Below are 24,879 nucleotides of genomic sequence, written 5' to 3'. Positions count from 1 at the left end.
AATGAGCTGTGTAGATGGCAGAAGGTGCTGAATGAGCAGATTAAAAAACAGATGTATTAGTATATTGTTAAGAAAAGGTGCTTAGCTGCTTTTTAGTAACAAAACTGGGTTTTCTGAGTTCTTAGCAGGATTTTTTTAGCATACGGAGTTTTTATTTATTTATTTGTGTAGCTGTACTATGTGCCCACACACACACACACACACACACACACACACACACACACACACACGTATAACTGATAAATGCTTCATATATGTATATATAGATTGTGTGTATGTGTGTGTGTGTGTGTGTGTGTGTGTGTGTGTGTGTGTGTGCGCGCGCGTGCATGTGTGTGTGTGTATGTATACACACACACACACACACACACACACACACACACACACGCACGCACACACAAAAGAAACAGCCAAGCTAGTCTTCACAGGGTAATTAATACCTTAAACATCCTATAATGGAAGCCCGTGGGATATATGCATTTAACCCGTAACAGCTAGTAGGGTTTGGCTTTATTAGCCTGGATGTACCCATAAAGACTTAAAAAGTAAAAAAGTAAAACTTCATGGGCATTCAGAAGCTATGTAGCAGAAACACTGGTATTTCCTTATGGGGTCATTTGCATCTGTCCAATGGGCCTCCACTACAGGAGGCTTAAAGGTATTATACAGTAAAGACTCTAACTTGTCTCATCTTTCTTGCAGTTTTTACTGATGGGTGCTATCTCAGCCAAACCAGTATTTGGGTGATTGGCTAGCTCGCTCAGCTGTCCACTCATAGTTCAACCTCGAATACTGTGTTCGAGTAAAAAGCTGCAGCTGTGAGGAGAGAGTGGAGCTATCACCTAAACACAGTATTTGACTTAGATCAAGCTTAGTGCAGCAGTTGTGGGGCTGGGGTTGCAGGATGGGGGTTTAAGTAGCAGTCAGGAATGGGGCTTTAAGTTGATGGGAAAGTGAGTTTAGGGTTAAGAAATAACTAGAGAGTTTAAGGTTTAGGGTGTGGAGGGTGTTACACCTAGAGAGCATGAAGGGAGTTTTAGGTTTAGAGAGTGGGAAGGGAGTTTAGGGTTGGGAAATAATTGAGGAGTTTTAGGTTTAGGGAGCTGAAGGTAGTTTTTGGTTTAGAGAACAGGAAGGGAGTTTTCAGGTTAGGGAGAAGGGGGGGTCAGATTAGGGAGTGGAAATTGAGTTTTAAGGTTAGGGACTTTATGTTTAGGGATGGAGAGTGCAGGTTTACATTTAGGGAGTGATCAGGGAATGCATGGAAGTTTTTAGGGTTAGAGATAAGGTTCTGGTAGGAAGATGTATTCAGGTTGAGTGGTGGTGGTGGTTGGGATAGGTAATTTATTAAAACTGAACTGTTGGCAGTGAGCAAGTGTGTCTCAACTTAGCAACACTTGAGCACTTGTAGTAAATGCTACACATACACACATGCACCCATATACATATACAAGTGTGTGTGTTTGTGTGTGTGTGTGTGTGTGTGTGTGTGTGTGTGTGTGTGTGTGTGTGTACCTTGGCACATACACACACATCATGCATGTATAATGTAGCCAATGTGTGTATATACATATATAGAAAGATAGACACACACACATTTATCTTAGAATTTACAGATTTTAAGCACTGCACAGTCAAAAAAGGTCACGTCAGATTCATGGTGTGGCAAGTATTGCCCAGCTATGACAACTTGAAGGGTTGAGATAAAAACAGATCTCCCGTTGTCATTGACAGACTACAGCATTTATCAGGGTATATTTTAGCATATACGTGTTATACTATAAAATAAGTGACACTTTTATGGGAGCATGATCTCTGACTACAGGCTGACCAAACACTTTCTGTGAAAGCTTTAGTTATAAAGTATGATGCTTTGTATGAATTAAAATCATTTTCATAACCAGAATGGCAACATTTAAAGCATGCTACTATCCAGACTTCCAGGCCAATTCCATAATTATTCTTTGAAGAAAAAAAAAATTAGATCCTGGCATAACACTACATGGAAAGCTAAATGAGAAGAACAAAATAAATTTACTTTTTCCGACCAAAACAGAGAGCTAGCATTTGTGATATGTGGTAAACACACTTTATTCAAAATACTACAGAGAAAGCTACAAATGCAGATTACTACATGGATGTGCAGACTACCACTTAGCCCAAGCAACCTGTCCAGGATCAGGGGCAAAGCTAAGGATAATGAGGGCCAAAGTCTTGAATCACAGCAATTATTTTTTTACATATTAGCAAGGGTTTAGCTAGGCATACTCAGTGTACTCAAATAAATACATTTTTTCTGAATATCTCTTGAAAACTTCAGCTTTCAAAAAATACAGAATGTTTAAACAAATATTTACAATATAGAGGTATACAAAGAATCCTTGTATGAAAGGAATACAACTCTAAAAACAGCTTTTTATGGGCATAAACACTTGAAAGCAATGTGTCCCCTTCCTATATAGTGGGGGGTACTGGGGGGTGTTAGCACTTTGAGGATTGAGTATATTTTAAAATGATAGGTGGGCATTAGGGGCAATAACATTAAGTTTGAATACAGACTGTACACTTCTGGCTACACCCCTGCATATTAGTACAACTGGCATAAAATGCTGACAGAATAACAGGACTTGAATGGCTTGCCTGACTGCTTCAAAGGTCAAGGGCACAAAGTTCGATTCTGTTTCCACCCTGTTTATCCACTGTTTGACTCTGAGGAGTCACTTAAGCAGTCATTCCCCAGGAAAAGGAACACTTCTGTCCAGTTGGCTTACCTGGTAAACAACCCAACTTAAAAAAAAAAACAAATTGTTATTCCTGAAGCAAAAAAAAAAAAAACTGACCTTTGTATTAGTTTAAAAGCTGTCATTATTTGTTGGCTCCACGCCATCATTTTTTGAACTAACAGACTGCGGTGGTAATCTGCTGCGGTAGCGTTGTCGCCTCACAGTTAGACGTTGGCCTGTTCGATTCTCAGCTAGAGCGTCTTCTGTGTGGAGGTATGCGTGAATGGGCGTACCTTCGTTGAAGGTTGTGCGTCAGGGCCGGCAACTCGGCACGTAAAAATCTACTGCCAATTATTAGCGGGCCGGAGTTCCGCTGTGGCTACCCCTAACCGGGAAAAGCCGAAATACACAACAACAACATTAAGCGATATGTTTGTTATGCAAGCCTCTATAAAAGTGTAACGTAAAATACTACATGTATACATCTAGTCACATTTAAAAAAAACTTGCAAACTCTTCCTGGTTTCTGACTCCTAAGAGATAAGTAATACATGCTTTCGGAAATACAGTGGATTCGTTGAGTAAGCCAATGAGGCATCACTTTTCTAAGGTGCATACCTCTCAAAAGAGTCAGGTACAAAGCTCAACAAAATCAGGGACGAACCGAGAAAATAAGAGAATGTGAGTTAATATACATTTTCTTAAATAAAATAAGTCTATAACTGAATAGTCTCATTATGAATTAAGTGTAATTTATCACCTGTTCTCGAAAAATCACCAGTTATAGAAGGATCAAGAGAGCCAGAGCTAAAATCTTAGTCAAAATCAGGGACACCAGAAGGAAATGACAGAAATTTGTCTGACTGTGGTCCGACAAAGCTCGCGCGGTAAAGTATTTTCCCTCCAGACTTTTTCCCTTGAAGTCAGGCTTTGAGTGAGTTTCTCTCTCACTAACTGCTAGGTGGCGCCTTCATCCCGTTCCTTTCAGCTCAGTCCTTGTCCTAAGTGACGTCTGGATGAGGGTTGACCTGAAACCCCTGCACTTGGTCTTCCCATCCCATTAGAGTTGAATGTCTTCGCTTAGGAGAGAACCGGGAGAGGGAAAGATGCGAGAACATAACGGAGACACTCCATACTGATGAACAGCCTGACGCCGAAGGATCTAGTCTGTGCACAGACATAAACGGAAACTAGTTGTGTTTGCAGTCTTGCGTGTTTAATTATTTTATTTTGGGATTCATAAGAGATGCGCAGAAGAATATAAGTTAAGAAACTGAAAGCCAAAGACAGCAATATAAAGTGAAACAACATTTTTTTCGGGGAGTCCCACTCACTGGATGAAAGGGACTCTACGGGCTTGGGAATAAACGGGTTCAGTTCTCTGGGTGTGTGTGTGTGACAGCATCGGACAATTTAAAAAAACAGATTGGAGACCCCATTTGTCACAACACTGGAGTTTCGAGGAATCATTTCAGAGTGGATGTTAGGGAATGATTAATGCTGACCGAACGGGAGAGCACATAAACTTGTACCTCACTTTCTAAGGAATTAAGGGTGTCTCTTATTCCAGTCATCCCTGCGCACTTAGTCCATGTCAAGTTGAACTACCATGGAACTTGGAGTTCCGCCCGAGTTGCTCTTGTTGCCCCTGTTTCTCTTCTATTGCGGCACACCCCAACCCTATGGCAGAACGTATGGGTCATTAGGCAAGAATCAGACCATCACGTTGGCTGTGGTGTTACCTGTTGACGCGGTTAAGTATGCTTGGTCTTGGGACAGGGTTGGCCCGGCTATGAAAATGGCAACAGACTGGGTCATGCTGAATGACAGCCTACTTCGGGGCTACACTTTTAGCATTTCACTTAAAGCAAGTAATAAAGGTAAAGGCGAATGTTCTGATGAACTGGCTCCACTTAATGCTGTGGATCTAAAATTTTATGACAACCCAGACGTGATGTTTGGCCCGGGCTGCGTGTACCCAGCTGCCCCAGTGGCCCGCTTTGCTGCCCATTGGAAATTGCCTCTTATCACAGCTGGGGCACAGGCGTATGGCTTTGATGACAAGGAAAAAACATCAGTTACTACAGTCAGGTTGGGGCCCATCTACACTACTTTGGGGCACTTCGCTAGAAGTCTCGGACGCAACTTCGGGTGGGAGTCCCGGGTGTTGCTGGTGTACCTTGACCATAAGCAGGACGATCGTCCGCACTACTTCATCACCGAAGGGATTTATACAGTTCTGGAAAAGGAACTTGTCAACATGACTGTACAGCATCACTTTTATGATGAAAAAGATGGTGCAGAAGCCGCAGTTAACATCATCCAGCAAAACGCCAGAAGTAAGCAACAGCAATGGGGTGGGGGTGGGGAGGGGCATTGTAAAAGGTTCATTGTAATATGATGAATTACTGGAAGATGAGTAAAACGTAGGACCTTACAGCTGCTAAGAAAAGGTGGTCACAGTTCTCAGGTCTAATGTATAGTTAATTTATGGCTTAAGCAGCCATACACTATGCATGCCGCTGTGTAGAAATTAAATGTTAACGGATCAGCATTTTAACTAGTCAAAAACATTAAATAGTGTGTCCTCCTACACAAGGGTGAAACACAAAAGGCAGGAGAGCCAGCAATAAAGGTCACTATGTGTTCCCTAATAAACACTTTATTAATAACTGCCTAATGTCATTATTCTGTAGTGATAGCACACTAGAATGATAATTTTAATACATACATCTGCCACCTCTTTTTTGAGGTATTTGAATTATATTCAATTCATAGTATAATACAAAGCATCATTATTTTGGGAGGAGACTGACAGCTTGGGATACAGAGTTCTACCTAAAACCAACGGAGTAATATGTTCCATGAAAATGTAAGGTGTATCATATTTGGGTAGTTCATTGTCTTTTGTCAGTATCCAGTGGCAATGGGGACCACAGTTCCCTTAGTGTAATAATTATCTAAAAAAATCCATATTTGTTCTAGTCTAAATAGCTCTTGAGTCTTTTAGTACATGTCATGGGACATCAACATTGTATGCAGATATAATTTGACAGTGTTTATCAGTGTCAAGAATAGCTAACTAAGGTGGCAATATTTGCAGCTTTAAAGGTTTTTGTTATGGTCCAGTAGATACATAAAAGGAATTCCAGGGCCACAGCCATTGTAATAATGATGTGTTAAGGTGATGAATAGTTATAAGCAAAGTGCATGTGTCCATTTCAGCTGCTGCATAGTAGATACTCAAGTTTACTTTTCAATAAACAGTGCACATTTTTGTTAGGCATTAGAGTTCAGTTATACAAACATTCATAAATGGTAAACATCAGCAGTCTCATAACTGTCTCACTTTATTATGTGATGTTGTGTTTTAAGGCAGTGTAGATTCCCATTGTATAAATAGTTTATTGTCTTAACTGATAAGCTGATATCCTGGGAAGAAAAAGAGGAGAGAGTGCTTATTTTAGTATGCTTGTTTTCTTACAGCAGCAGAGCACCGCAAGACAATGTGTCAACTTACTTCATTCAATTTTAAAGGCATACCACTCTCCCAAAATGATAATTGATTTCAGAGAGTACAGATAATAAGGTAGTGCAGAATATCACTTTGACATAGGTTTTACATTAACAATAATCTTATATGTTAAGTATATGGCAGTCATATAAACATACTATGCACAGCATGTACCAGGTAAACAACAACATTTACTTATTTGCTTATTTAGTTTGCTAACTGGCTAGTTTGGCTAATTCAGGGACCCATTAGAAACAACATGAGTCACAAGGATAGTTGCAGCATTAAAAGGTTACATAAACACGCATATCTGAATAAAAACATGAATGGAAATACAGTGCTGGACAGGCAGAGAATAAAAGATACTGTCATCAAACTCTACTTTCATTATATAAGCAAGCACTTGTTTATAAATGTATGCACGTAGAAAAAAACCTGCAGCATATAAAAAGGGATGCAGTCATAAAGGCTTGTATTCAGGTATTAGCTGATAAGGGATGACTGAACAATATGGCATAAAGTGATCAGATATGTGAATACATATTTAAGAATGTATGTCTATGTATATATATATATATATATATATATATATATATATATATATATACATTTATATATATATATATATATATATATATATATATAAAATGTGTGTGTGTGTGTACCTGTGTATTTATCTGTGTGTGTGTGTGTGTATATATATATATGTGTGTGTGTGTGTGTGTGTGTATCTATATACCCATGAACCTATATCTATCTATATCTATCTATACACACACACACACACACACACACACACACACACACACACACACACACACACACCTACATAAACACACACGCACATATGGATATATATAGATATACACACATATATTATAAATCTAAATGTATTACAAAAAAAAAAACTACAAGAAGGACTCAATCACGCTAGAGTCTTCACTATGTAATACGCTTGTGGAGGACCTCTTGACATGCCAGTGTTTTAGCTACACAGCTTTTGAATACTTAAGACTTTACTTTTTTAAATCTTGACTGTTGCATTTTGGCCAGTAAAGCCAAATTTCACTAGCTATAGACATGTCATGTTTCATCCTTCTTCTGAGCTCATTGTATACCATAAGTGGATTATCAAACATACTTTGAAGATACAGAGTTTTTAAATAAGCCTGATGTCCATAAACATTAGGGTGAGTGCATTATATGTATGCAGAATGGATAGAGAGATAGAGATGTGATGGACTGTAAGATAAGCATATACTGAAAAACGTGTAACAAATGTTGTCAGAGTGATAGCAGAATACCCAGTCTCCTCTGGTACTGCACATCACGGGGTGCTTACAGGTCCAAGGCTGGAGCCACATTTTTCATTGGCAAGAGGAATGGATAATGAACTGTGATAAATCGTAATACTGGTATTGCTAAAATCTTTGTGACTAAAAGCTTTTTGCGATATTTGTTATTTTTAAAACAATGCATCTGTCACCTAGTCGCACATGCTTAAAGATATGGAACTGTATTTTTTTCTTTCCTGTAAAGAAAAGTGTCTTTAGTTTTAATGTAACTCTCCGTGGTTAGTTTTCCGCCTCATAAGAAGGCCATATCCAAAAAAAGCACATCATACTTTTAGAACTATTGCAGCAAGTGCCTTAATGAAATAAGCCATTAAATAGCATTTTAGATCTCATAGTTTTATTTTGGTAATAATGAGGAACACTGCTTCTTGTTGAAAACTGTATACCTTTTATTTGTTTAATCCAGGTTTTATGACATTAGTATGTGGGACCTAGCAAACACATATAAAACTGCTTTAGGAATAAAATCCAATGTCATGCTAAATTTGAAAACTGTGTTTATACTTAGTAAAAGCTTTGTCATGATAGTTTAAAGATGCAAGCATTTCAGCCAGCAAAACAAACAAACAAATAGAATTTACATAACCAGAGGGTAATGGTAGAAACTGGTGTACAACAAAGGACTATGACTGCATGTAAGACAGCAAGTGTTAGAACTGGAGATCTTTGAGAGCACTACTTAAGATGTTTCCCTATCCTCAGAAATTACAGAATCATATTTATCCATTCTCAAACACTAGCTGCTATCCTTTTTCAGCATTATAATTTGAAATAATGTTTCTTTTGTACTTCAAATGAGCAGTCATTTAGTTCCTGTTGCTCCATGGCTTAATGTGTTACAGAGGAGCAATTGTCACTGTAGCTATGGCTTTATTTGTTTATTTAATCAGTTATTCATTCACAAATTTTAACCCTTTCTTCTTTTATTTCTGGTTGCTGAGAGAATGACACCTGTCATGCATATTTTTATCTATTGCTTTACACTTCTTTATATGAAGTCTGGCCAAAAATAAATTATTGCTGATTACTGTTCAAACTAATGAAGGTGTCACCATAGGAAATTCATTTCTACTGTATAAAGATGAATACATTTGCTGTAAATCTCTGATCTTGCCATTGTTTGTTCTAACAACTGTTTCAAATATTTTCAGAAAGTAGTAAACAGAGTTAATATTTATTTTATTTATTTGTTTAGTTAGCTAGTTAATTAATGAATTAGTCAATTTTTGGATAACTAGATAAGTAGATTAAAGCACACACCCCTTTAACCATGACATGGTGCATGGCCAAAGCCATGTATTACCTTTAATTTTTCACTAACTCATGGATATGCACATGTACCTCACCTGTATGATATATATCAACAAATACTTCACATTCTTACTAACTGTTCATCATACTATTTATCAGTACATTCCAAAACCTGCCTGTCCCCATATTCTTGGGGGAACTTAATATTATTTTATATATTATTTTTTATTTCCTAGCATAATAGACAATACTTTTACTACTTTTGAATATACTGATTGTCATATTTAATTATCATTTTTTATTTTTTTATTATGACATCACTGTTGTCTCCTCATGCTTTGTTGTATCCAATGTATTCCATATTCAAAATGTATGTATATGCTTTTTTAATCACATATATCCTACTGTTTTATTTGATTTTTATCTAACTCTTTGGACCTTTTCTTCCTGGGCCTCCATTGAAAATGGGTATTTATTAGCCAGTCAGACTTTTCTGGTAAACAAATGTCATAACTTACAAAATAGTCTTGCAAAATAGGTCTAATATAGATGTGCTTAATAAGTAAAAGAGGCTGGAAGCTCAATACAGAAATAAATGTTTGTTATTTTTGAGTTCACAATTCTAATTTACAGATACAATATTATTTGGATATTTTTAATGTAGTATATCATATTCATGCAAAAAGAATAGCAGATGCAGTCTGTGCATTTTTACTTAACAGCAAACACATTATAAAAAACTTAACAGGCAATAATATAGAGTCACCCTCTTGTACCACTGGGACAGCTGTAGTAACATGAGAAGATGTTGGGAATGAGTTCTTAGTGCAGCCTAGTGCTGGTGGATGAGTGTGGGTACAACCTAATTCCTGTGTTACCAGAGGTGGGAAAACAAGTGGAAATCCATGTGTACTCAGCTTCACTGTGGGCTTTGAGGTCCTTCTTCTTTATTGTTTGCCATGGAGATGGTGTGTTACTTTGTTGCTTCTTTCTATGCCTCCAGAGGAAAGTTACTGGTTGATGGTCTAGCACGGATCTCTTGGAGGGCCTTTGGCTCTGTTCCTTTTTGTGTCTGTGGGGGCTTCGAAGGCCAGACATCCAAGGCAGCAGCTATATGGTGAAGTAGAATAATATGATCTGTCACCAGTATTTAATGGATGCTACCCAAAAATTCTTGTTATATTTCTGAAGCATTCTACAAGGAAACTTGAAATGCAAGAAATGCAGTAGTCAAACAAGACTTTGTTTTAATGGATTATTAGTTGAGCAGTGTTAAAAAATGCACAACCAGGACCTTGCTTTTGAAATAACATGCATCACTGTAATACTTTAACATTATGAGAAATCAGTTGACCTATGTTTAAGATAAAGTGATTTAACTTTAATTAATTGTTTTGATTATGCAGTGCTGGCCATCAGTAAGGAAGTGCAAGCTAGACAATAGCAGTCATTAGGGATCATAGCTTGGACATCTGCAGACTGTTGCTTGTCTACCTCATGCTGTAGCTTTCTAAAGTGTACAGAAGCATTGTTTTTTAGTAATGTATTTCACTTTATTATAACGAAAAAGAAAATCACTATGCACAATTCAATACAGTGGAGGTGTGCACTGTTTAACTGCAGTAAGCTCTGCACAGCACATCAGACTATAACCCTCATTGTGGCTCAGACATGATCTCAGAACACCAGCACAGTAGGGATCACAGAGACTACTCCCACTGTACAAAGATACTAGCATTCTCATGACACATAATGATCATTTTTAGTACCATTAATGTGTAATGCTTATGAGAATTGTAATTTAATTTGCCATATTATACTACCTGGAAGACCTGAATTTCATATACTTTGACAAACATTTGTGCATGCTAACACATACTGCTTTAACCAAGCTCGACACATACATTATCAATTTCTGGAAAATAGTTAAGCGGCTAATTGCATTTGTAAAGCTGAGCATGCATCAAAGCTATACACTATTTAAAAGCTTTTTTACTACTGTTGTTTTTATATTTTGTAGCATGATGTAGTCATTAAAGACTTTGCAAATGCCTATGTTCAGAGCACGTCTGTCCACTCTTTCACATTGTTCTGTTTTGTTTAACTACTTGGATTTTTTTTGTTCACTAAACTTGAACTCATCATTTTCACTGGTTTACATTATTTTATAAATTAGATTTTATGTTAGGTATGCTCAGTGAGTTGTATGATAGCTTGCACTGTGTTTAGCTATAGCACTGTCTCCCATATAATTTTTCATATAATTCGTTTAATATTTATTTTATTTACTTACTGTTTGTTGACCAGGTTAGTCCCACTAGGTGAATGGCCTCTTTTCAGGGTAGACCTAGGGTGGCATTCATATTAACCTGGGGAAATTTGGCCAGGTCACAGAGGAGCTTTTTGATATGTTGAATTATGAGGGCATTGCATTATTGCTAACATCCAGAATTCCTTTACATGTCTAGTTAAAGAGCAAATGTGTATTTTGGCTGTTCTTTGATGTATCATTTTTTTATTTATCCTTGGTTAATCAGGTTAGTTCCACTAGGCCAGTACCATCTTTTCAGGGGAAACTTGAGGTGATATTTATACTACTTGGGGAAGTTTGACCTGGTTATTGGTGAACTTCCCCTACTCTCTTTGATAGATGCCATGGGACTTTTTTTATATCATCCTGGGTTACCACCAATTCAGGCAGATGGAACCTGAGTTTAACATTTCATTCAAAGGACAACACACTCAGGAGTACAGCACCTGTGGGGATAGAACCAAAGGCATGTGTGTTACCTATTGCTCCACTTACACTGTTTACTATAATTAGTAAACAGATTAGTGCACTTGTATCGTATTTATACATATTATGTGACTGGGATAACAAGTTTCATCTAACCATTGTCTACTCAGTTCACAATGTTTTACAGATGGGTGTAAAGGATGGAAAACAGCTGGTAACTTGCTCAGAATAGTGCCTTTAACTTGAGGTTATTTTTTTATTTTTTTATCTTTAAGTTACTCAGGAAATGCAAAATATTATTCCTGATGTAGTTATTTTCACATTAGTAGTGGTACTTCTCATATGAGTGTGTCATTGCCATTATCAAGCCTATGTATCTCATGGCCATGATACGGAATACAACATACACACACATACACAGAAACACTTACCATATACAGTACATTGTAATGTGCTGTGTTATAGGCCATGCAGTGGAATCCCCCAGTGCATGACAGCTTGACTGAAAAGCCAGAAATTCAGTATTTTGTTTTTATCTGTTGGGTAGGGTTTTGATCTCATGGTTCACAACTGTTTTACTTTTATTACCCAAATATTGTGTTGTTTTATCTCAGTAGTGAGAATGACATTAGTTTTGGCTGTTTTGATTTCTCACCCATGGTATATTTTTCAGTATAGGAGGCTAGGCAAGTGGAATAATGTGATAGATATGACAAAGTGATATGATTCACAAATACTACAAACACCCATGGGATGATATGAGGTAGTGCCATCTGTGCCAGGGAGAATAGGGCAGTGCATGTGTAACATGCCAGCATAGCTAGCTGGAATTTAGTAAAGAAATGTATGTCATTTGACTATCACACTGATTTATACAGATGCTTAGGTTAAAATAAATTTGTAAAGTTGCTTGCGATAAAAATGCATCAACAGTGGTTCCTGCTGGATAGAAAAGAGGTATTCATGTATGTCAGACAGTATTATTATAACTGACTAAATGTATATGTTTTAACAGCGAATTCTGGAAAGGAAGAGGTTAATCTCAATCCAGCTAACTTTGAAAACAAGGTTGAAAATTAAATGGGTTGGTTTAGGCCATAAAGATTTTATTTATTTTATTTATTTATTTTATTTTACATTTGTTGACTGGGATAGTCCGACTGGATGCATGTCCATTTTCAGCGGAGGCCCGGGGAGAAAAGCTCCAAGGGTAAGCAGATACAGCATTACATAATACCAGCATTACATATTACAAACAGACTATTTACAGAGATTACATAAGTAAGCAAGTTAAACAAGTTCCACAGGTTACAGTTAATCCTGAGCACAAGTCAGGATTACATGAAATTACACAGTAAACTGGTTAACAGATTGTTACACATTCTAGAGAGAGTTAGCCAGGCTTGATACAATGACATAGCCAGTTAAGTGACAAATGTTGTTTGAGTCTAGTTTTAAATTGACCTAAGGTGGAAAGCAAGGTAATATCAGCTGGAAGAGAGTTCCAGGATCTACTTACAGAGTTTGCAAAGAGAGAATCACCGGCTGTGTTATTAATTTTGCTAGTCTGAATTAGTAGTTTGTTAGAGGATCGAAGCAGTCTAGGATTGTTATAGGGGGTGATAATATTTTTAAGTGCAGGAGTATTGTCCGGATTATAGAGGATTTTATAGGCCATAATCAGTTGGTTATACTGGATTAGGCTGGGTAGTTCAAGCCAACCAAGCTGATTTAGATTGATGCAATGATGTGTCCTAAAAGGCAGCCCAGTGGCAAACCTGGCAATGTGGTTGTAGCAAATTGAGAGTTTGTTAAGGACAGTCTTGTTCAAATTCGAGAGTAGAGGGATGCATACAGAAGGGTTGAAAGAAGGTGAGAGCGAGCTATGGCAATTTTAGCTGGAGGGGTTAGGAAGGCTTTTATTCTGTAAAGTGACCCTAGTTTTTTATTGATGGTTTTGATAGTTTGGTTAACATATAGGTCAAATTGTAGATTATTGTCTATGATGACAGCTAATAGTTTTGTAGATGGGTCGGGGAGATTATTGTGCCATCATTTGATTTTATGGTAAAGGTGAAAGCGGTAGACCTACGTGTTGGTGAAAATAACAGCATTTTAGTTTTTTGGGATTTAGGATCAGACGATGTTCAGAAAGCCAGTTTTCTATTCTATTAAAGGTGGTCTGGGTAGCTGACCATAACTCTACTGGAGATGTGGCTGAGCAAATCAGAGTAGAGTCATCAGCATATTGGATACAGCTGACTTTTGGGATGACAGTATAAAGGTCGTTAATGAAGATGGAGAACAGCAAGGGCCCTAGTATAGAGCCTTGTGGTACTCCAAGGGTGTTAGGTAGAAGGTTAGAGAGTTTGTTCTGCCAGAAGACAGCCTGCTGTCGACCATTCAGGTAGGATTGAAACCATTGGAGGGCTCCAGTATCTAGACAGAATGTTTGCAGGGTGTGGATTAAAAGTTGGTGATCAACCATATCGAATGCCTTGGAAAGATCCAAAAAGAGGGCTGAGGATATATAATTATTGTTGTGATTATGGTTTATGGTGTTAGTAAAGGCTAGGAGGGCTGAAGTAGTGCTGTGATGAGGATGGAAGCCATGCTGAGTGTCTGCCATAAGGCGATTTTGGATTAGGTGGTGCATGAGTTGTCTATGAATACATTTTTCCATAATCTTTGCAAGTGGAGAGAGTATAGCTATTGGCCTATAATTGGAGAATTCAGTAGAGCTGCCTCCTTTGTGAAGTGGGATTACATAGGATATTTTCCAGATGGTGGGAATTTTAGCTTCTACTATGGTTCTATTGATTAGTATTGAGACGGGTAAGCAATAGCATCAGCTGATTTTTGTAGGTACTCGGCAGGAGTTGATCAGCAGAAAGTGTAGTGGGTTTTAATTTTTTGATCAAGGTACAGATAAGTGAAGTGGCGACTGGTTGGAAGCTGAATGCAAGTAGGTTTCTAGGGGTGCTACTTTCAGGACCAGGGGAGCTAGGAGGTAGTTGGCTAGCTAGGGCTTGAATTGTCTCAGTAAAGAATTGGTTAAAACTATCAGAAACATCTTCAGGGGTTTTATCAATAGTAGTAGCAGGGATTGGGGTTGAAGTTTGTCCAGAATGTAGTAGATTATTTAAACCTGCCCAAAACTTCTGAGGGTTATTTTGGTTTACTGTCTGTAAATTACAGTAGTATTGTTTTTTGTCTTGTAAAATTGATTTTTTGGTTTCGTTCCTGGATTGTCTGTATTTAATGTGATCTTGAGGGTCTTTAGAAGAACGCCATAAAGCCCATGCTTTGTTTCTAAGGGTAATTTTGAGTTTAGATTCTATAGAAAGCCATGGTGCAGTTTTTGCCTTGGTTCTCTTTGAACGAACAGGTGCATGCAAATCAAGGATCTCAAGGAATTTGTTGTTAAAGTATGCTACTACTTCCTCTAAGGGGAGGTGTTTTAGAATAGACATGAGTTTAGTTCTTGTTGGAATTTGGCAGGGTCAAAGTTTTTATTGTTTCTAACCTTTCTGAGTAAGGGTTGTTGGGAATTAATGGTTTTGTGCTTAATTACATATGTGAGAAGGTGATCGCTTAGGCCATTAAGGAGGGTACCAGAGGTGTACAGTTGGGGGTGACTGTTTATGAGTACCCAGTCAAGTATACTTTCTTTTTGGTTGGGTTTACCTATCCTGGTAGGGGTGGATATGATTTGTGTAAATGCATGCAGGTTAATATGGGTGGTTGGGGATTCTAAGGAACAGGTGCCCCAGTCTATGTTAAAGTCTCCAAGTAGTAGGGCTTCTTGGGGGTAGTGACATGATAGCCAGTGCAGGATATCTTCAAATGTAGATATATTGTTACCTGGGGGAATGTACATACAGATGATATTAATGCATTTATTTTTATTAAGTTGCAATTTGGTGGAAAGAATCTCAGAGTTATTAATCTGAGGAGGTTGTATTACATCTATGGTGACATTCAACTCAGATTTATAAAGTACAGCTACCCCACCCCCCTTCCTCGAAGCACGATCCAGCCTGTGTATGTTATACCCAGGTGGTAACACTTCATTGTCTTTAGTGTTAGGTTTTAACCAGGTTTCAGATAAACAGAGAATCTCAGGGGAGTGGACATCCAGAAGTGCATGCAATTCATGTACCTTGTTATTAATGCTTCTAATATTGAGATGACAGACTAGGAGAGAGTTAGTTGGCCTATTAATTGTAGGTTTGTAGCTTAGATTACAAGTAGAGGGGGTATGTGTATCTGAAGTGAGTGGGCCAGGGTTGGGGTGAATATCACCACCAAGTATTAGGTTGAGTCTATACTTGGTGATGAACTTCAGGAATTTGTTTATTAGTTTGTGGTAATGTTTGGATCTAGAGCTAATGTGCCTGGGGTTGAGATGTTGATAGACGGAACAAGATGTTGAATAGGATCTGGTACTGTAAGTATGGTTGAATGTGGAAGGATTTACAGCTGGGGTGATAGTATGGCCTTTTGGGACCTGAAATCCCGTGAGAAACTGGTTTTCATACAAGGTAAGGAGGTATGGTGTGAACAAGAGGGGTAGTAAAGAGGCGTATATCATTATATGTGATTCAGCTAGTGAGTGAAGGAACTTTGTTTTACCTGGTGATGCAACACCAGAAGATAGAGTGGTGAGGTAAAGGTACTGGAAGGGGGATGGGAGAATGCCAGATGAAAGCTAATAGGTGCTATTACAATGTAGGTAGTAGAATGGGGGTGGGTGGAATTATCCTAGATGAAAGCAGATAGGATCTAGAAAGTGGGGGAGTGGCTATAGTACTATAAATTTAGAAGTACTGGGGGCGGGATGGAATTGGGGGCAGGGAGGGGAGCGAAGAGAGCCCGAGCGTAGCGAGGGCGAATGTAGCGGGGCTATTGCAGTTTACAAGGTTTCCTAAGGTGTCCTAAAGCTATAAGGTAAGTATTACAGCTCTTAATGTAAGAGTCAAGTTACTTCAGTTACAGGGGAAGGAGGCAACCACTCAAGTAGAAACAAAGAGCCCTATGGCTGACCAATATGGTGACCTGCTTAATTACAAAGCACTGTAAGTAAAAGCTTAACAAATGCTTTTTGTGTGTAACCTACTCTGTTTAAATGTTGAGAGAAACTGATTGCAGTCCTGTAGACACCATTTTGTAGGGAACTGTAGAGTTCAATCTGTTTAAATGTTGAGAGAAACTGACTGCAGTCCTGTAGACACCGTTTTGTAGGGAACTGTAGAGTTCAATCTGTTTAAATGTTGAGAGAAACTGATTGCAGTTCTGTAGACACAGTTTTGTAGGGAACTGTAGAGTTCAATCTGTTTAAATGTTGAGAGAAACTGATTGCAGTCCTGTAGACACCGTATTGTCTTACAAGTCTGATTGCAGTCAGAGACAAAAATGTCTAGGAAAACTAAGACTAGGAATCTTATTGTCCTTATGGATGGACTAATTGCTACCCTGAAAGGGTGGAAGTTTTTGAAATTGTTTTATAGCTTTCAGATGCTGCAACAGATCTTAGCAAAGCTTTGAGTGTGTATTGTACCAGAGTCAGGTGACCAGATGTGATGTCATTCTATAACCAGCACTGAATTTATTTTTTAGATATTAGAGAGAGATATGACAGAACTCTTGCAGCAGCACTTTGTTTTTCATGACCTGACAGGAAAGATCTCTCACAGATATCTCACATAACTGCACACCTTATCTTCCTTGCTGTAGTAAGCAGCTCAACACTCATCATCATACCTTGCTGTAGTTATTTAGCTAGGGAACAATAATTATTTAATCAGTCAGGAAAATCCAGTGAGATTAGTTAAGTTTTGTTTTTCTGCATCTGTGTGAATCCGTCCAACTGTGTTATTTTTTATATCTCCTACGATTAAAACTTTTAGTGACACTTTGGCCACCTTGCTGCATTAGTTAAACTCTATCATTTGTATTAGTGTTAATTTTACTTGGTAGAATTGGGTACCCTTGTAAGAGCCTTAGTGTAGCTGACCGATGGCAGTATAATTACCTTGTGCCAACCTTTCCTAAGTGTGTGTGTGTGCATGTGTGTGTGTGTGTGTGTGTGTGTGTGTTTGAAAATCATATAGCCAAGTGTGTGTGTCAGCTACTTGGAACAGGGACACAGATCTCCAAAGTGGTCAGTATGGAGTCTTGTTTGGGGCCTGGAGAGAGAGAGAGAGAGAGAGTCCAGCTCCAAGTCTGGAGTCTGCTCCCTGTATGCTCTTAAGGTAAATTCTGCTTGGTGCAGAGAGCTGCATCTGAAAATACTGTGTGTATCCATTTTTGTTCCTAGTGGCCATCCCTCACTGGTGTCAGTGGTGAGAATTGAGGGTCCTTGATTACTGTCCCAAAGTAGGGGCCATCACATATTGGTGGCCATTGGGTGGGATCTTAATTGAACTTCAGTAGCCTGTGGGAAGTTGTCACTGAAAGTGTGTGTACTGTCAGCAGCCACAAGGTAAACATACAGAGTTTCATTTTTATAACAGTTTTATTTATTTTTGTTAGCTTAGTATAGTCAGATAAATCAGACAAAGATGTCAACAGATTATTATGGAAAGCTGACAAAGGACCAGTTGATCAGGGGGTGTAAAGCCAAAGGACTGGTGCATTCGCATGCCAAACTGACTAAAGAAGAAATTAGTTCAGCCTTAATTGCAGCTGCAGCATGGACCAGCAACCAGGAATATAACCAGTCTAGTGATGGGGATGTGCAGCCTTCAGAAACAGGACAGTTAACCTTTTCCTCAGAAAACTTAAAAACTTATCTGGAGTTGAAAAGACATGAACTAGAGATGAAAAAATTGGAATTAGAATCATCAGAGAGACTGCAGCAGTTGGAGGCTAAAGAGAATGAGGGACTACAGCATTTGGTGGCCGAAGAAAAGAAGAAACAGCGCCAACATGAAAGGAAGATGCTGACTCTTCGTCAGGGTAATTGAGGTAATGGAGAAGGGAATAACCAAACCCTAGAAGCAATAAAGGTCAGTAAATTTCTTCCACAGTTTACAGAGGGTGATAATTTTGATATTTTATTCATATATTTGAAACAGTATGTAAATAGTATAATGTTGACCAAGGTCTCATGGTATGGTTCATGACCCCCTTACTCCATGGTAAAGCTGTAACTGTTGTTTCTAAATTGTCTGACACTGATTGTTTAAACTATGATAAAGTTAAACAATTTTTATTGGAATGTTTTACGCTAATACCTAGCTTACTGGAGAAAAAATTGTGAGCATAGATGCAAGGCACATGAATTGTATGTGATTATATTGCTGAGTTAAGCACTCATTTTTACAGATGAGTGGTTGAGTGGGTGTCAGGTCACCATTTTTGAAAGGCTGCAGACCTTTTGGTGAGGGAACACGCCCTTAGCACTTAGACTGAGGACATGAGAATCTGGTTTGCAGACCAGGAGTGTAACTCTGCAGATGAGCTGGGGAGAAACAGGGATCTCTACTAAGCAAGCAAGACATCAGTGCACAAGAAGGGGATACCCAGTGCTTCACATGGATACAAGGGATCCCATGGTGAGCAATTTAAGCCACCCCAACAGAGTCCACCATTAACAGGGGAAGCCAGTAGTTCAGGTAGATGGCCAGGATCAATAGTTAAATGTTTAAATTTAATCAGAAGGGCCATATAGCATACAAATGTCCACTGAAGCAAGGTGGGGAAGAAAAGGTGATGGATCCAGCTAGTGGCAATAACAGCATGCCAGTGATAAGTTTTCTGGAGACAACAGGGTACCAAACTATCACTGGAGCATGTATCCTATCTTAATGGATGGAAGACAGGCCACTGCTAAGAGAGACACAACCTCTGGCATAACCATTGTAAAGCCTGCAGTGGTTAAAGAGGAGCAGTACTTGCTTTCACAGTCCACTGCAGTTAGAGCTTTAGGAGGGACTCTATTCTAAATACATTTGGCCAGGGTACACCTTGACTGGGAAGGTGGAAAAGGAAGTAAGCAGGTAGGTGTGTATAAGGATATCCCTGCTGATGTCTTGATAGGGAATGATTTTGATAATGCAGTACCTTGTGTGCATGCTGTTACATGCAGTCAGGCTTGGAGACAGTCATGTGGGTCTGGTAGCCTAGGGTAGACTGAGACAGACCCCCACTCCTGAAGCTGGGGCTTTTGGTGTGGTTATTTCAGGGAGGGGAACTACCCTATAGCAATCAGTCTGAAAGTGAGCCACAGTTGTTGGTAGGTACTGATGTTCCTGTGGACAGGGTGACTGCAAGGACAGAGGTGAGTGGTAGTATCCAGGCTCAAAATGAAGCACCACTGTCAGAAGATACCAGGGTTCCTGTGGAAAGGTAGCTGGGAAGGGTCAAAATGGTAGAGCTGAGACAGCTTTGAGATCCTACCTTACAAGGCTTTGAGGAGGTAAATAAGGAAACACTTGATTCTCAAGGAAAAGGGGAGTCTGTATACTGGGGCAAAGGGTTACTGTATAGAGAGTGGACCCCTGAGGGACGGCTAGAGGATGAGGTAATACAGTAGTTGGTAGTGCTCAGAGCCTACCATCTGGCACTTCTAGCTATATCCCATGACATTCCTTTTACAGGTCATATGGGTGTAAAGCGTACCAAGATACATATTATACAGAACTTTTATTGGCCTGGGATTGCAAGGGATGTACCTGGGTACTGCAGGGCAGTGCTAAAAGGTAGGCAAGACAGGAGGCAAGGTCAAAGCTCCTTTGATGCCTTTCCCTGTGATTAAAGAGCCATTTCAGAGGGCACTTATGGGTATTGTGTGGCCTGTGAGTTCCCTGAGTTCTACAGAGAAGAAGTATATCCTGGTAGTAGTAGATTATGGTACTAGATACCCTGAGGTGGTGTCAGTATCCTCCATTAAGGCAAAGAAGGTGACAAGTGCTTTATTACATATTTTCAGTAGGGTAGGTTTCCCGAGAGAAATACTGACTGATAGAGGTGCCAATTTCATGTCAGACCTACTGGCTTTTCTGTGAAAGCGATGTGGGGTGAAGAATCTAAAGACCAGCCCCTACCACCCCCAGACTAATGGTCTTGTGAAGAGGTTAAACTCTACATTAAAGACTATGCTACAGATATTTGCAGACCAGTTTAAAATAGAGTGTGACAAATACTTGCCCCATCTGCTGTTTGCATACAGTGAGGTACGTCTTGAAGCTGCATCTGAAAATACTGTTGTTGTGTCTTTCGGCTTATCCCGGTTAGGGGTCGCCACAGCGGAACTCCAGTCCGCTAATGTTTGGTAGTGGATTTTTACATGCTGAGTTACCAGCCCTGATGCACAACCTTCAATGAAGGCACACCCATTCACGCATGCCTCCACACAGAAGGCGCTCTAGCTGAGAATCAAACAGGACAACGTCTTGCTGTGAGGCGACAACGCTCCCGCAGCACCACTACCATGGGTTCATCTGAAAATACTGTGTGTATCCATATTTATTCCTAGTGGTCATCTCTCACTGGTGTTAGTGGTCAGGATTGAGGCTCCATGATTACTGGCCTGGAGTAGGGATCATCACAGTGAAGACATGCATGGTGCAAATATTTAAAACTCAGGCTCTGTAGCAAGCTAAAACATGCTAAGGTCATTAAACATTTTCTTACTGGCATGCTTGTCTGCATTTATTTGTGGTTCTATGAAACATCAAATGACAAAAAGCCAATGAGCTACATTAGCAAACACAAGTATCTGAAAAATCACAAAAGTGAAAACACAAACTGTAAGCATTTTCTTCAGAGAATAAGCCCTTCACGTCCTTCAGTCAGGATAAGCTCCCCAATAACCAATGAACATAGATATTCTAATCCCTCCGTTGGACAACATCAATGAAAGGAGAAATCTCCCAAAACAAAGAGATCACTGATAACACACATACAGAAACTATACTGGCCATGATTTCCAGTAGTAAGCAGTCATCATTGCTTTGTTCTTTGGTGTATTGTGACTTCACAACTGGCAATCAGTGACCTGTAAAGAATCATGTCTTGGTTTGATCAGTTGTTCTTGTATGTTATTTGTTTTTATAAGTAAAACTATAAATTTTAACATGTGCAGCTAATGTCTTAAGCAAGTTTTTTTGTTTTACTTAGAAAAAAATTCTGAATGTAATCAACTCAGAGCAATTATGTCATAACATGGATTTTTTTATACATTATTTAACATGGTAATCTAGCAGACACAGTTGTCCTTTTTCATTGACAACCCCATCCCACTGTCTGGTAAACTGACTTGCTCATAGCCAGACAGTAGGCAAATGAAGGAGGAAATAATCACTCCAGATACTTTGGATGCAGAAAACACTCCTCAGTGGCTTTAATGGCAGATAAGAACCTCTTAGCTTACTTAGTTTACAGATGTCTTTAACTACTGAATAAGTTGCTGATCCTTTTTAACTACAGTATTATTTTTCCACATCTCATAAAAGCAATTTTATTTTTTTTTAGTTCATCCCAGTCATTACTTTATTGTTACATTATTGTTGTCTGCACTAATGTTGCTTCTATTAACTCTCTAACTGTAAAATAATTCTTCCTTGACTGCTGCATGATCCTCCTGCACCTGCACTTATATATATATTGAAATTGCAGGCTCCCTACTGAAATGTTGGCACATGAAATGTTGAGTGCCAACAAGCTGAGAAAAATACCAAAAAAAAACATATATATATCAACTCTATGATCACCAAAATTTGGAGAAAAGGGAATATCACAAGAAATGCCATTTTAGACTAAGTAAATGTAAATCCATTCTTTCGGTCACTCATTCTCCTCATTTCAGGAGTAGCACTAGTGGGTCATGACATTTCAAATGGTTACTGAAATGACATTCTTTTGTGCTTGGCGAAGTATCACTTTATTAAAGTAAGTAGCCATTCCAACTTAATGCCGGCTTCTGAGGTACTTTAGTTTCTGTCATTTCCTTTTTCTGTCTTCTTTTTCTTTGAAGTCTGCTTATCTTATACTCTTGAGTTTTATTAGTATAGCGACTATCATTACTCATATAAAGGTGCTTGATTATCTGGTCTGGCTTCCAACTAGGGTGCCTTCTCTTGTTTGCAGTAAAAGTAGAATGACTTTCATGTGTCTGTATAAGTTTTCTTCAGAATACCTAGTGCTCTCCCACATTACCAGTACATGCTAACAGGTGTGTGTGTGTGTGTGTGTGTGTGTGTGTGTGTGTGTGTGTGTGTGTGTGTGTGTGTGTGTGTATTAGTACTACTTATGGTTTAATACTACCGCTTAAGAAGTGGCATGGGGTTACTGGTACTCTTTTGCTTCTGGTGAGAGAAGGAGGAAAAGATTATTGCTTTCTAGCTGTATTCAGCTGTATTGATATTACCACAATCTCCACTACCAGACAGGGAGCACCTCCAGTAATCATCTCCAAACTTCATAGGCACTAATCAAATCCAAACCTCAAAGGCACTACTTCCCCTTCAGCCCACATTAGTATGTTTCTGAAACCACTGATTTGTACTTTCTACCAGTCTCTGTACCATTGTTTCATGTTTATTGACAGCCACCTACTAAACAACCTGGCACAATGTGTGAGAGATGTAGTTATATAAAGTTACTAGTGGCAAAACTCTAACTCAAAGCCACAACAAATAAGATCTAGATCGCCAGTACCAAACAACATCACACTAAACCAAATACACAGAGCTCAGACCAAATACATAGACCTAAATATACTGAGGCTTTTAAAATTAACCTTCATAAGGCACAAAGGCTTCCTAAATGTATCATAAGAAACAACTACCCTAAGCAACCTCATAAACAGTTAACTCACACAGCGCCCACCATGAAACATACATTTAGGAGTCACACAAACTCAGTTCAGAAATCCAAAAGGTAAACTTTCACACAATCACATATCCTAGTCATAGGTGACTTCATTGTGAAACACACTGAAGCACTGCTCACTAGGCTGTGCAATGAAAGGGTCATGGCCATTTGCCTGTCATATACTAGGAATCAATGATTTATGCATGCACTCAAGTCCTTGCAACACAGCTACATGTATGACACATTCATAGTTCAAACAGATGAAAGTGACTTGAGAAGTAACTCCCTAGGCTATATGAAGACAGATATGATGGAGCTCCCAGAAAATGTATCTGAGGCAAGTAAGAACCTAGTCTTGAGCAACGTTCTAACATCACCAAGAATGATGCCACATTATGTACAAAAGATTATTGATTTCAACAATTGGCTTAGCTTCTGGTGTGCTTCTAATGAAGTACAATATACATCAGCCAGGGAGGATATGGTAGATGAATCTAACTATTTTGCCAGAGATAGCCTGCAACTATCTCCCAAAGCTTTCATATATTGGTTAAAAACCTGTCTACCCCTATAGTCCCTTTTTTTGGTAATGTCAGTCTTCCAATGCTTCCAACAAAATGAGACAGAATATGGATAAAATAAAAGTATTGTTACTGATTGCTATGAGCCTTCATAAAACTCTCTATTGTCTACAAGTACTCCTTGCCCTGGAAAACATGTATATGTGCATCATCACAGGGGCCCGATTCAAGACCAATGAGGCTGCTGCATCAGTGCAAAATTTCAATGCCTACCACATATTCAAACCCACCACATTAGATGAAGGAACTGAAGGCAGCAGCGTGCCCATATTCTTACAAATATTCACCTCAAGACTTGTTAAACATTGATGACCTGGAACGCCTCTACATCTAATTCATTATAAGCAAAACCCCTTATTGTGTCACAGATCTAGGTCCCCCTATATGTCCCCCTTAATCCATACATTTTACCTAACCAATATGAAGTCCCTATGCATTAATCCAAAGACCATTCTCCTAGGAGGCTTAAACTACCCCTTCACTGACTCGGAGTCTTATACATCTTCAAACATGTATGCCCAGAAATATCTAGACTTCATCAATACAAACTCTCTGGTTAGGCCACATCCCTACCAGGGGCAATAAAATCTTGGATTTATTCCTTAATAATGTGGGCAGCATCACTCCCCACCAATTGTAACTTCTTCGCTGTTAAAAATGGACCCAAAATCAGTCACATTCATGTTAAGACTGAACCAAGATGCATCTGTTAATACCTCTGTCTTCAGAGATTATGCCAAGGCTAATCTATTAAAATTGAGCAATGATTTGGCTAAATTCAAAAGCCCCTTCCACTACTTATGCAGAATCCTTTATCACCAAATTCTATGCACATTTAAATAGTTGCATCTGTTCCCTTCAAAAGTAAATACATCAAATTTAAAAAATAAACCCTTAC

At 38.8% G+C, this 24,879-nt stretch overlaps 1 protein-coding gene across 1 annotated transcript in view; it reads left to right on the top strand.

The window, feature by feature from the left end:
* Positions 1 to 3,759: 3,759 nt before the first annotated feature.
* NPR2 (natriuretic peptide receptor 2) overlaps positions 3,760 to 24,879 on the top strand; it is a 2,072,492-nt gene continuing 2,051,372 nt past the window's right edge. The window contains exon 1 of the mRNA XM_044078984.1: positions 3,760 to 5,062. Coding sequence (XP_043934919.1) covers positions 4,333 to 5,062 — 730 coding nt within the window. The 5' untranslated portion in view covers positions 3,760 to 4,332. The remainder of the gene's footprint in view (positions 5,063 to 24,879) is intronic.

Source organism: Protopterus annectens, chromosome 1.part1, assembly GCF_019279795.1.
Source record: "Protopterus annectens isolate FY-2018-M chromosome 1.part1, PAN1.0, whole genome shotgun sequence".
NCBI lineage: Eukaryota > Metazoa > Chordata > Ceratodontiformes > Protopteridae > Protopterus > Protopterus annectens.
This window is presented reverse-complemented; position numbering and strand designations above follow the sequence as displayed.